The 12,947-nt window shown below is 41.8% G+C and overlaps 1 protein-coding gene across 12 annotated transcripts in view; it reads right to left on the bottom strand.

The window, feature by feature from the left end:
• Window positions 1–12,947, bottom strand: part of Unc79 (unc-79 homolog, NALCN channel complex subunit) — a 247,750-nt gene that overhangs the window by 78,374 nt on the left and 156,429 nt on the right. For 7 of the 12 annotated variants that reach the window (XM_057782622.1, XM_057782619.1, XM_057782613.1 and 4 more), the window contains 4 exons: window positions 12,347–12,529; window positions 11,662–11,824; window positions 8,917–9,066; window positions 7,099–8,319 (listed from right to left, as the gene is read on the bottom strand). In XM_057782622.1, coding sequence (XP_057638605.1) covers window positions 7,099–8,319; window positions 8,917–9,066; window positions 11,662–11,824; window positions 12,347–12,529 — 1,717 coding nt within the window. The remainder of the gene's footprint in view (window positions 1–7,098; window positions 8,320–8,916; window positions 9,067–11,661; window positions 11,825–12,346; window positions 12,530–12,947) is intronic. The other 5 variants (XM_057782624.1, XM_057782620.1, XM_057782616.1 and 2 more) reach the window with 3 other exon arrangements.

A 12,947-nucleotide genomic window follows, 5' to 3' on the forward strand; every position in this document is an offset into this window, starting at 1 on the left:
AACAAGCGCTTCTGGACAGTAACAAATTACAGATGCACAATAGGACAGATTCAGACATAAAAGACCTCTAAACGAGACACAGTGTTTAAAAAAATGTACATAGGCTTGGGAGAGAGAAGAAAAAGAGTAAAGAGACAGTAAATGTAATATAAAAGAGTACAGTCATAGATTAAAGGAGTAAAGATAATAAAATAAATATTAAAAAGTAATAGAGAAAGAATAATAAGCCACATGACAATGGAAAATTCGCAGAGAGTCTGGATTATGTATACTATTATGTTTCTTTGAATTTTTTGACTGTGAAGGAGCTAAGTACAGAGAGACATTTCATTGTATGGACTTCTAAACTAAACCAACATGTATATTATAAAAGTATCTTGACTTTAGAATTTGGGTCTAAGGATTTGTTGCTTTGGAAAAGAGGTTTTTCTTTTGTTTCCACAGAGTATGAGAACTTGTGGAATCCTTCCAGATTAATGTGGTTTGATGGACCAAAACCCCCTGAAAAGTTGCCTTGAACACCTCTCAAACATTACTTCCCCCAATAAAAAGCAGGAAGAAGTTTAGACAGAACTATGCCCATATTCCCAAATATTGTCTATAAATGTTTGTTTACATTAAGAAGGGATATGCTATAGAGATTTGCATTGGTATGGATCTTGGTTTATTGATACAAATTTAAGATCAATTTTGTTCTATGTATATTTCTGCTCTTGATTAAGGTACTGTGATTGTGCAGCTCATTTAAAAATGTAATGTATAATTAAGAAATATAGGTTGATAGATAATCATCTCTAATAGTCAAGTGTGTAGTCATGTTAGTTAATATTTTCTAGATATACAGAAATGTATTTCAGATGGATAGGCATTCTTCAAATCTTTCAAAGACTACAGAATATGACATTTAAGATGTTTTAAGAACTTAGGACTTTTCATAACAATGAGACACATCTGCTCCTGGCAGCACCAATTACTTCAAGAGGATGATGGGCATTGAAGAGGCTTCTTACAGAATTTGTTAGCCATTTGGGCAAGAAACTGCTCTTTCCTGGCCTGCTTAATAGACTGGACATGCAGGACCCACAGAGAAATGACTGCTGAACTTGCCTAAAGGTGAGATGGTCCTTCAGGGTTCCTGCTTCATGAAAGAGTCTGCTAGACATTCTGCAGAACAACTGCCAATATAGGTGGAACTGTCTTTGAAATTTCCTGCTTCATGGAAAAGTTTGTTGGATACTATGGGCCTGTAGGCTGAAGATGGATGCCCCAAAAGTACAGAAGAACTTTGGGTGACTGTCCAGGCAGTGAGAAGTCTCTATCAATTCTGGAGTTTTGGAAGTTGTTTACAATGCACTTTCTGTTTATTTAGGTAATGTTATATATTTCTGGAGTCTTTGATGGAGTTGAAGAATTAGTTATAATTATAGCTTTCCTTAGTTATTATAAAAGGTAAAGTAGATATAAATATTGTAACAATAATTTTTACTTGATACCTGTTTGTTATATGTAATTTTACTATGTTAAAGTTAAAACTTTCCTTTTTTATTTAAACAGGAAAGGGGAAGTGATGTGGGATTTCCCTCTGTATGTTGTGATTACCATTAATGAATAAAGAAACTGCGTTGGCCTGTTGATAGGGCAGAACTTAGGTAGGCAGGGAAAACCAAATGGCATGCTGAGAGAAAGGAGGCAGAGTCAGACAGACGCCAGTTAGAATCTTTGCTGGTAAGCCACTGCAACGTGGCAATATACAGATTAATAGAAATGGGTTAAAATAATGTAAGAGTTAGCCAATGAGAAGCTAGAGCTAATGGTCCAAGCAGTGTTTTAAATAATACAGTTTCTGTGTGATTATTTAGGGGCTAAGTGGCTGGGAACAACCAAGTGGCCTCCTGCAACAGAGGACATGAGAACAGGGATGCTAGAGAAATCTTGAGGCGTATGAGGAATTCAGATTTTTACTACAAGGGATGTGGGAAGGCCCTGAAAGGACTTAAGCCAGAAAAATAAAAGAGACACTATTCTATTCTAAAGGATGACTCTGCCTGTTGTATAGAGAGGAATGAAGGCCATGAAGGAAGGCAGTGGAAGATGAGTTAGGAGACAACAGCGGGTTTGCCAGACAGGATGTATTGACCCTTGACCCCAAAGTCACTATAGAAATGGTGGGCATAAGAAGGTGGTGGTATATGTTACATCTTAGAGGAGATTAAAGTTGCCAGATGGAACTAATAATGCTCAGTTAAGGTTTAATTTCTGAGAACAGCAAGAGACCATTTTACAGCATGATTATGTCCTGTACAATGCAAGAGATGAGACTCCATGTTCCCAATTCTCCCTGAGCAAGCCCCTTTCACTGAGTGACTCTGACATCCCTGTACTAGGAGGAATGAATATTTCCCCTTGGTTTTGGTTCAGTCATGCGATTTTCTTTCCCTGACAAAGTGCTTGCAGGCATTTTATGATGGTCCTGGTAAGACATTATAGTCAAGGTAAGATGTTATAGTCAAGCTAATACAACCTAGTGCTGCCTAGGATGGGAGAATCACAAATGAAGAATTGCCTTGATCAGAGTGACTTGTAGGCATGCCTGTGGATCATTTTCTTGGATGCTAATTGATATACAAGGACCCAGACCACTAAAGCAGTGGATCCACAGGCAGGTTGGTTTAGGCTGTATGAGAAAGCTAGCCAAACATGAACCAGAGGGAGAGCAAGCCAACAAGCAGCATTCCTCTGTGGTTTCTGCTTCAGTTCCTGCCCCAACTTCCATCAGTCATAAATTGTGACTTGGAAGTATAAGCTAAATTAATCCTTTCCTTTCCCAGGTTGATTTTGGCCATAATATCTTCTTATTGCAACAACATGAAACAAAACTACTTAATCTTTTGTAAATGTTTGTACAATTGATCTTGCTCTCTGTGGCTATATAACAATAAGAATATCCCTATACTTTGTGGAATACACAGAAGGTTGGCAAGCAAGAGAAACAGAGCTTGGCTGCCCATCCAAGCTGGGTCTAGCTTAGTTCATCTTTAGATGACCAAGACCCTCAGATAAAAGCTTATTGCTGTATGCTGGTGATTGTTGTGACATGACATTAGTACAGCAATGGGTAACTGATAGTTGTCTTAGTAGATAAGATCACCAAGAAAGTAGGTGTCCCCAGAGGTGGAGAGAAGACCAGGAATGCACTCTCTTGGGGAAATGAGGAAGAACCAACAGGAGAGACTGAGACTTAGTGATCAATGAATAGAAAAGGAAAGCCAGGTGCATGCATCCTAGAAGCCACTTTAAGTAGAAGTCATCAATTATGCCAAATATTGTAGCTATGCCAGAGGAGAAGCTTCAACAGTGACCATTGGATTTAGCAGTAGAGGTCCTTGGTGATTTTGAAAAATACAGTTTTGTTGTTGTAGTAGGGAAAAATGGAAGAAAAATATTACAGAAGAAAACTGGAGAGAGAGCAATTGTTGGATGCCTAAGGTGGTTTGGTTGACAAATGTCCCATTGGCTCATGTGTTTGATCACTTCATCCCCAGTCAGTGGTGCTGTTTGGGGTGGGGTGGAGCCTTGATGGAAGAAGTGTGTCCTTATGGCTTTGAGGTTTTATAGCCTGGCTCCACGCCCTGTGCCCTTTCTCTCTGATTGCTGACTATAGATAAAATATGATCAGCCAGCTTCCTGCTGCCATTCCCATGCCATGCATTCCCCACCATGATGGACTCTAACCCTCTGGAACCATGAGGCAGAATAAACTCTTTCTTCCTTTAGTAGCTTTGGGTCATAGTATTGTTATCACAGAAACGGAAAGCAAACCAAAACACTGCCTTTATGAGCCTCTTTTTATTTTTAAGTAAAGAACAAAATAAGATTGTGTCTGTGTGCTCAAGTCAGAAGTTCTTTAGAGGAAACCATGGAGGGCAGAGTGTGGAGAATGTTCCTGTATCCCGGGGTAGATAAGAGAAATGGGATCTTGGCAGGAAACCACGTGGTTGAATGTAAACGTCAGAGGAGAAGGCAGGTGTGGTTGGGAAGCGTATAAATGAAGAAGAAAATTCCTTATGATCGTGTCAGGCAGGAAGAGGTCTTGACATTTGAGGAGAAAAGCAGCTATGAAATAGCCAAGTAGGAGAATGAAGTGTGGATCTGGAAAATACTGTATAATTGGTGGGTAACTTCCCAGTTATGGGTTGTCACCATGAGTTTAAAATGAAATATCCTACGTTACACATTTTTATCTAGACATGTTCATCTGATTGGGGCATATGCTTGTGCACAGAGAGTTTCATTTCACGAAGGATGTATTCATTCAAGCACGTTTGGGAAAGGACGCCCAAGAGGATAGTCTTGAATTTAAGGTGAGAAGGAGAAAAGACAGGAAGTGGGAGATACTAAGGGACAGTAGGAGCGATAAGTCCTGAGAGAGAGAACTGGTAATCAAAGAACAGTGGACATCATTGAAATCTCAGGAAGGCTGGGGTTGTTGGTAATAAGTCTGTGATACAATTACAGCAATTAGTGGCTGAGTTAATCTCGAGGATGGAAAGGCACTGGAGAAGGCCAGTTCGAGAAACTGAGACGCCTGGGCATCAAAAGACATCAACACGTATTACTGGAACAGCAAGAATTAAGAACAGAACAGAACATGGGTGCTGATGGGGCCAAGAGTCAGGGAGTACTAATGAACAATGGGACTGTGTGTGTGATGGGCTGATGACAGCAGAATCAGAACCGTGGGTCTTAGAGATAAGGAAATAATGGCCTGGGGGGCATGGTGAGTGTAAACAGCCCCTAACCCGTGCCCCCAGCCCAGTGGCACATGGGCTTTCCGGAAGCTGCATTCTCAGGAAGTGCCAGGCTTCCATTAGGTTAGGAAGGTGATGGAAATAAGAGCTAGACAGAGAAAGACAGACAACGGGTTTTGCTAAGAGGAACCCATGAATTTCTGAGGGTGTGGAAGGAGGTAGCATGAGAATTTTTCAGAATTTATGGCAATCTAGTGAAGCAGAAGAAGAGCAGCCCAGCCTGCAGTGCGTGGGTCTTCTCACAGTAACTGACACCAGCAGAGAGGCGGCCCTATCCTCTGGACAATGAGCAAGTGAGAATGTCAGTGGAGAGGATTCGGAAGAGGGCGTGTCTGGGCTTTTCTCACTCCTCTCTAGTAAAAGCAGAAAGCCTGACCCAGACACTGATTGTCCGAGCCCCTCCTCCTTCTAGTGCTCCCAGTAGGGAAAGATCTGTATGTTTGTGGGAAGTGGAGGGCTAAAGAGCCAACTGACAGGGTAATTATCAAAAGTTAAACAATCGTCTTCATATACTTTTCTCTTGTTCTGGGATCAAACGTATGACTACAAAAAAGAAAATCAGTTTTTCACTGGTATCTTGGGGAACAATTAAATATATGGGAAAATGAAGATGCTAAAGCGTATGCATATACTAACGTATCCTATGAGTTACATACAGCCTATTTATAATAAATGCCTATCTTATACAACTCATTAGTCTCTTACCCTCCTACCATATATATTTTCTGGATCAATTCTGTCCTTCACTCAAATGCAGCAATTTCCCCAGTCCCAAACAAGATAAAGATGTCCAAGTTTCTTTCCCTCAAGCCCTTCTTAGTTGGTTAAGCTTTCCTGATGAGATAAGACTCCACCCTGCCCGGCTAGATCATGACCGGCTCCGAACATGCTAACGCTCACTCAGCATTTTTCAGTGTCTTTGAGGCAAACTGTTGTGTTCTATGGCTAGGAAAGAGCTAGAGACCCCTATAGATGTCAGGGAAATGCAGGGGTCTGGGTATTTCTCTAAGCAGCTTCTTTGGAGTAGGAGAGTGGGAGAAGCTGGACTAGGATGAGGCAGACCGTCCAACATTGCCTTTGCCAGCTTGTGCCACCTGGGGAAGGAGCACAACCTAAGAATTCACAGGCTGGACTCATGGTCACCTCCATGGTCTTTGCCAGTTCTCAATGTCTCTGGTTTCCAAGCAGACTGAAATAACTACAGTTTTTCTCACGTTCTTTAATCACTGCCATGATTCAGATGAGGGGGAGGAAGCACCTCCATCAGGGTTAACGTGACAGGAGACTTGTTTGGCATGAGTAAGGTGACCAACAGAAGGCCACTTTATACAACATCTTCTGAAAATTGTGCCTCAAAGAAAACACAGCAAGTGACACTTAAGACCGGAAATGCAGCAGGTGGCGTCTGTGGGTCAGAGTCCAGGTTGTACCTGGAAACTGTGCTGACCAATCTACCTAACCCCTAAATGATTATTCAACAGTTCGTTTACTCTGCCCTTGGACTACATAGCTCACTAACATAAACAGAGTGTGACGGCTGATTCCGGTCCCAGCTTTACATTACCTACCTAAGAAGAGGAAGTGCCAATTACATCCCAGTGGAGGAACTGCCTCCATCAGATTAGTCTGTGGGCATTTCCTTAATTACTAATTGTTGTAGGAGGACTCAGTCCACTATGGGCACTGCAAACCAGAAGAAGGCAGGCCTGGGCTACTTAAGAAAGGTAGCTAAGCCTAGAAGCAAGCCAATAACTCAGTAAGCTCCTCTCCATGGTCTCTGCTTCAGCTCCTGCCTCCGGATGCCTACCTTGAATTGTCGCCCCGACTTCCCCCAATGATGGATTGTGACCTGGAAGTATAAGGTGAAATAAGCCCTTTCCTCCCCAAGTTGTTTTCAGACAGTGTTTTATCACAGAAACAAAAAGCAAATTATAACAAGAGAGGAGAAAAAATTGAAGCAAAAACATAATACAAAATTAATTATTTCTGTTGCTTTAGGGAAAGCCAAAGTTACTTTTGAAATATCTAGGTATCAATTAGCCATTGCCCACAAGAGTCAAGATTGATGGTAAAACTAGAAACAACAAACACAAAACACTGATGGAGCCAATACAGCCATATCAGAATCTAGCGCCCTGTGGTGACCAGGACGGATTCTGAGTGGTTATGAAGCGGTTATAATGTCAGCCCCGACATTATAAGATTTCCAGTTTGGTGCACAGTTTGTGTCAAAACCCTACCAAGTAAGATGCACAAACCTGAAGGTCCGAAAGAAGAGAGGCAGGCTTACCTGGGTCCTTCTGGTCACCCAGTTTGTCTAGAATGTTGAAGGAGATGTCGAGGTACTCTCTCTGGATAGCGCTGACGGCAATCTTCCTTTGTTTCCTCTGTCTGGGAACGATCTGAATCTTAAACTCTGATTCCTCAGCCCCATCCTCCTCTGCCTTCCTTTCAGGGTTCTGTTCTGTATCGGACTCAGTGCTCGAGTTGGGCTTCTCGCTTTCTATTGGACTCTCAGCATCTTCAGGAACTTTGAGGAGCACAGTTTTGGCCCCTGACGTTGGTGTCTGGCCTGCCTTCTCTCCGGCCGTGCCAACGTCAGGGTTGTAGTCCACTGACATCTCGGGGACCGCAGGTGACTTCTGGAGGTGGTCTCGCTTCTGCTTTAGCGTTAGTGGACTGCCAGAGGCAAACTCTCTCAGCTCCTGTGACTTCGACAGCTCCTCAGAGTCGGTGAGCTCGTCCAGAGCTGTGATGGTCGAGTCGTCATTGCTCTCTGACTGGTGATTTCCTGAGTCCTTAGAGGAAAAGTCTTTGGAACAGTCCTCCACACTGACCTGCACAAGAGGAGTCGTGCTTAAGCTGAGGACAGAGGGCTGGCTGGGGATGGAGGATGAGGAGGCAGCATTTTTACCCGAGGAACCATCATTCCCCTGGTTCATCATCTCATCTTCTTCATCACTTTCTACTATTCTGAGAGGCGGGAGAGGCTCAAATACAAGAGAGTCACTGTCAGATGTTGAGAGTATAGAGTGTTTCTCTGGTCCAGATGTTGAATCTGAGGACAAATCTATGAGATCAAAATCCTCTTTAGGGGCGGACTTTCCCGGGGAGTCAACTCTCACTTCGAACGTCTCCATACAATTTAACCTAACTTCTGGTATCACGGGCCTTCGTGTTTCTTGAAAACCTTCAGTCGCCGGATTCTTGGGGATTTCAGTACTGTCCGGCCTCGTAGCAGAATTCTGTCTAGAGCGTCCATGGTGGTCATTTTGCCGTTGTGCGATATAAGCAGCTTGGGCAGGAGGTTTATCTATGTCACAGCGATCTATGCAGGACTTCCTACGATGCTCATCTAATGTAAACAAGAGGGAGTCTGCATTCCCTATATCAAGAGATTTTTGTTTAAAAGAGCGCAGCTTTTTTTTCTGAATGCTTTCTTCTCTCACACAGTGCAGAACGCTGTCTTGTAACGCACCCGTTTCTCTATATTCGGCCAGTTCTATTTCACCTGATCAAAACAGAAAGAGCTAGTACTATGTCCCTCTGAGAGTTTACCATTTTCCCCTCATACTTGGGTACACAATTGGCACAAATTGTAATTATAATCCCAGCTCCACCAGAAGGGAAACATTTTCTGGCCATGTTTTTGTAAGATTCGTTCTGATTTTAAGAACTGGGAAACTTGGGTACAAAAGAAACCCAAGTCAAGCTTGGAGGTAGCTCCTCAGCTCTGATAGTCATTAGACATAAGAGAGGGATTTTTTTTGTTTGGTTTTGCTGGTTGGTTTTGTTCATTTTGTTTTGGTTTTTGGCTGAGGCAAGTCTAGGAACGTGTATTCAAATCGTGTGAAAGAGAAGCAAACATTTTGCAACAAATTAAATCAAGCAATGGCCCTTGAAGACAATCATGACATTAATGACATATCTGTCAACTCACGTATATATATAGATAAATGTGTGTATATATATACTGTTTGTGCATACATATATATAAAAATCAATAATATCAAAATATATGGTAACATAATAAAATTAAGATTTCACCCCAAACAAACAGTAGAGTACAACATTTCTGCATAAAATTACTAATAGGAAAAATTCATACTTCTCTGAACATTCATTTCAACCGGCTGGTATTTCACCATTTTGCTGCCGCCTATCCTTTTCAATCTTGCAAAAAAAGTTTGAGACTCTTTATTGCAGGGTCCAGTAGGTGTATCATGAATATCAGATTCATCAAAAACACTATCTTCTTCTAATTGGGGAGAGAAAGCCAAAATTACACTTAGGAGGTTACTCTCTCTTAGGCTGTGTCTACACAAGCATTCAGTGAAAGCATTCTAGGGCGGTCTAAGCCGTTTCAGCAACAGCAGAATTTAGCTGTGGGTCTGTACTCCATCCAGATAATTCAGATCAGAACCGAGTAACCTGTAACAAAGCTGCCCATCACCTTCTGAATGACAGCAGGCAGCACTATGAGAAACATCTCAGTGGTTCACAAGGGCCTTCCCTGGGGAATGTGCCCATTATACTTAAAACCAAACGACACACAGATGCCAGCACTCTCTCCAGGAGTCTGGACATTGCTCAAGCTTGCCTGTGATTTTCAGGCTAATTTGACAAGGAGGACATTGACATGAGTGGGGTTTGATCCTTCTAAGATACATATGCCTTCTTGGGATCTGGGAACTGGCATAGACACAGCCTAACAGTACATGCACCTTATGCTCCGTGAATGCAAAATACTGTACTCTACATTTGGTAATGAAACACACAACACACAGAAAAAGCTTAGAGAAGCCACTGGTCATCTCAGAAGCTCCACGGATGATTATGGACTGAAAGAGTAAACAAAGGAAAAATAAAACAGAAAATCACATTTCTTCCTATTGTAAGAAGGCTCTTCTTTGAAACATTTACTGCATATCTGTAATAGATTTTATGGATCCCAAGGGGAAAAACCTTTGGCTCTTGTCATCCTGGGTTCATAGACAAGCTGACTGCTTAATGCCCACTAAGCTCGCTTATAGGTCCTTTCTTCTGACCCTACTTGGTTGCTCTTGAGTCAAAATAATCCAAGTAACAAATAAATGAGGAAAGAACCATCCTGCTACAAAACCTCAAGTTTACTTCCCAACATTTCCTCCCTCATCCTTTCGAAAGGACAAGGCACACGTAATCAGTGAGAGAAACCCATGAAATGCACCTCACAGCACAGCAAATGAAACTGCCCGCTCTCTGAGGTGAGCATCCCTGGAACTGTAATGTTTGGGTTTTATGGATCCCTGCGGTGACAGGACGCCATCCCACCGTGATGATGATGGTGAATCTAGATTTCTTGAGTCTAGAAAAATGTCAGTCCTAACGATTAAAGACCAGTATAATCCTGATGCGTGAGAGTCTACCGGTTAATGGAATCCTAAGCAGTAAACATTAGTTGATGTCATCACAGAGATCTTTGGATTCAAATAAAAATCATTAACAATCAAAATGGATGCAAACCTCCATGTGAGTATACACAAAGATAAGACATTCTACCAAATTCCCATGTTTTGGGGGAAATGCATCAAAATGACCTTCTTTCTTTTTTAAAAAATCTTTTTAAAATTAATTTTCTAAGCAAATGTCAATAGTGACTTGCATTTCATAATTTTGAAATAACTCCAAAAATGTATTGTGTCGCATGATAGCGATGGGAGGGCCATGAGCTGTCCCTTCTACCCAGGAAGTCACCTGGGCTTGGCCCTGTCCAGACACTGAGCACACTGAAAACACCATAACTTAAATGAGTCTATGGAAATTTCCAGAGACCTAAGCTGATGAACACCACACTCTTCAAGAAGGATTTGAACAGTACCAGAATACTAGCTGGTCCTCCATATCATTTGATGCCAGCCAAGCACCGTGGTCCTCAGAGTAACCAAGAGTAGATGACTGGCCACTAGCTCAATGCCTTCCTCCAGTCACCCCACCAATCAGACCCATCTAACGCTACAGGGTCAACAGGCACTTGGCTTTCTCCTAAGATTCAATTCAATGATGTCACCATTTTTGATTTCTTGTTGTACTGTGACATTTATCAAAGATAAAAACCTTGGCTCTCCATCTTTTACCTGTAATTTCAATCAATTTAGTATTTCATTCTACTACTGCCTTTGAGGAAAAGTTATCAATGAAAAAGGCATCAACATTGAAAATAATTTAAACTTCTACACAAAAGGCTCTTCATTTCCATTGCCTTCAATCACTTCATAGTAAATAATGAGGCTCGGAAAAGGCACTTCAGAAAATTGAGACTGAATTCAAAATCTGTGAGCATGAAGTTCAAGGGCAAACGAGGGACACTCAAATGATGATGCCACTGACTGCCAATCCAGACGGGTCACAGCCCAAAGGCAAGATGTTTCCGGCATGTAATAGGAGGTTATAATAGCCCATTAATCAGATGGGAAAAACAGCATCCCCAATATTACTATTATTTTGAGTTTCAGAAGTATGCCAACTGTTTCTCCTGCACACTCAGTACAAAAGTAAAAGCAACAACATTCCTGAGATAGTTGAAAAATTAACCAACTAGGAAATGATGGTTTTGGCTTCATTAGAATATATGGTGGTCACTGGGAGGTGGTGGCGCACACCTATAATCCCAGCACTCAGGAGGCAGAAGAAAACAGATCTCCGAGTTTGAGGCCAACCTGGTCTACAAGAGCTAGTTCAGAGACAGCCCTCCCCCACAAAAAAGAATGTATGGGGTGCTCCTCTACCTCCCTGGACAATGTAAAGACTGCTGTCTGGACATGCATCATGTATCCCAGCTAAGTTCAGGACAAAATTCTGTCTTGAGAAGTACCTTTTTCTTTCTCGCTGTATCTGCTTATGTTGCTGTTGTCACTGTACAAAGGTCCTGCCGTGGCATGGGGCTTGCAGCTATGGTATTGCGCATTGAGTGTATTGACTGTTATGTGAATCAGGTGCAGAAGGATCTTGCTGACATCACAGTCTCGGTATGGATACTGTGCAAAGGGGAGAAAACAGGTGGTTATTCCAAAGGTAAGTCTTCCCAGGGATCTTACTGGGTAGTTTTCTCATACTTCTCATGCACTAGAAAAAACGCACATACAAGTAACAACACAGGTTCTGATCATAAGCTTGTTTTACAGGGTCCTTGTCTCTCCATGCACCAAACCACTGACAGCAGCGTGGGCTAGATCCCAGCGGATGCCTTAAAGAGCACTGATAACGTTATCTATAAATATAATTTTAAATATCACCTTTGTTTTCTAAATAGTCAAGACTTAGATAAAATATGAGATTCTGAGCATAGAAATCACTGGTTGTTTTAAAAAAGTTTGAAACCCTGCATTGCATTCCTCCCTGTTTCTTTTCCATTCTCATAACTTCACCTTGCAGCACGGACCACATCTCTTCTGAAGGTCTAACTGTCATCCCGTGGAATCCTCATCCGCTAGGGACCCTTCTAGCATTGTTGTGCTAAGACGACCTTCCATCCCAGCAGAGGGAGCACGGTCACTCACCTTGTAAAGGATGACGAGCAAGGCCTTCAACCACATCTGCCTGATGTGAGGCTTTAAGGACCAGAGGGAGCAGCGAGGTGGCTGTTGGAAATAATGCCGTAGTTGAGGACAAGAGCAGTATTTGAGCACCTGGACCACGAGGGGGAGAAGGTGTTTGCCCAAGTTAATGTTATAGTCCATAACCTGAAATAGAAGAATATTAGTAACTGAAAGAAAACTATAAATATTAAGAAGAAAAAGGAAAAATTTGAGCCATCACAGAACACACAGAGGCACCTCACAAAAATATCAATATGAATAAACAGTATACACAAAGGGGAAATGCCCAATCTCACAATAAATTTTAACACTTACAAACTGATAGTTTTTACCTAATCATCTATTTCATTATGTGTTAAAAATAAAACTGTATGTATTAAAATACCTATCATAACAACTAACTAAGACTAGGCTGGTCTGGGTGGAAACAAAACATTAACCATACAGAGAAATGGGATTGCCTGGTCACATCTGGCAGGGTAGATAAGCTGTATAATCTTCTAGAACAGAAAGTTAGCCAAATGCATTCAAAACTAGGAGAAAGTATATATCCTTTTTATCA

The sequence above is a fragment of the Chionomys nivalis genome, chromosome 10 (genome assembly GCF_950005125.1).
Source record: "Chionomys nivalis chromosome 10, mChiNiv1.1, whole genome shotgun sequence".
Classification (NCBI taxonomy): Eukaryota; Metazoa; Chordata; class Mammalia; order Rodentia; family Cricetidae; genus Chionomys; species Chionomys nivalis.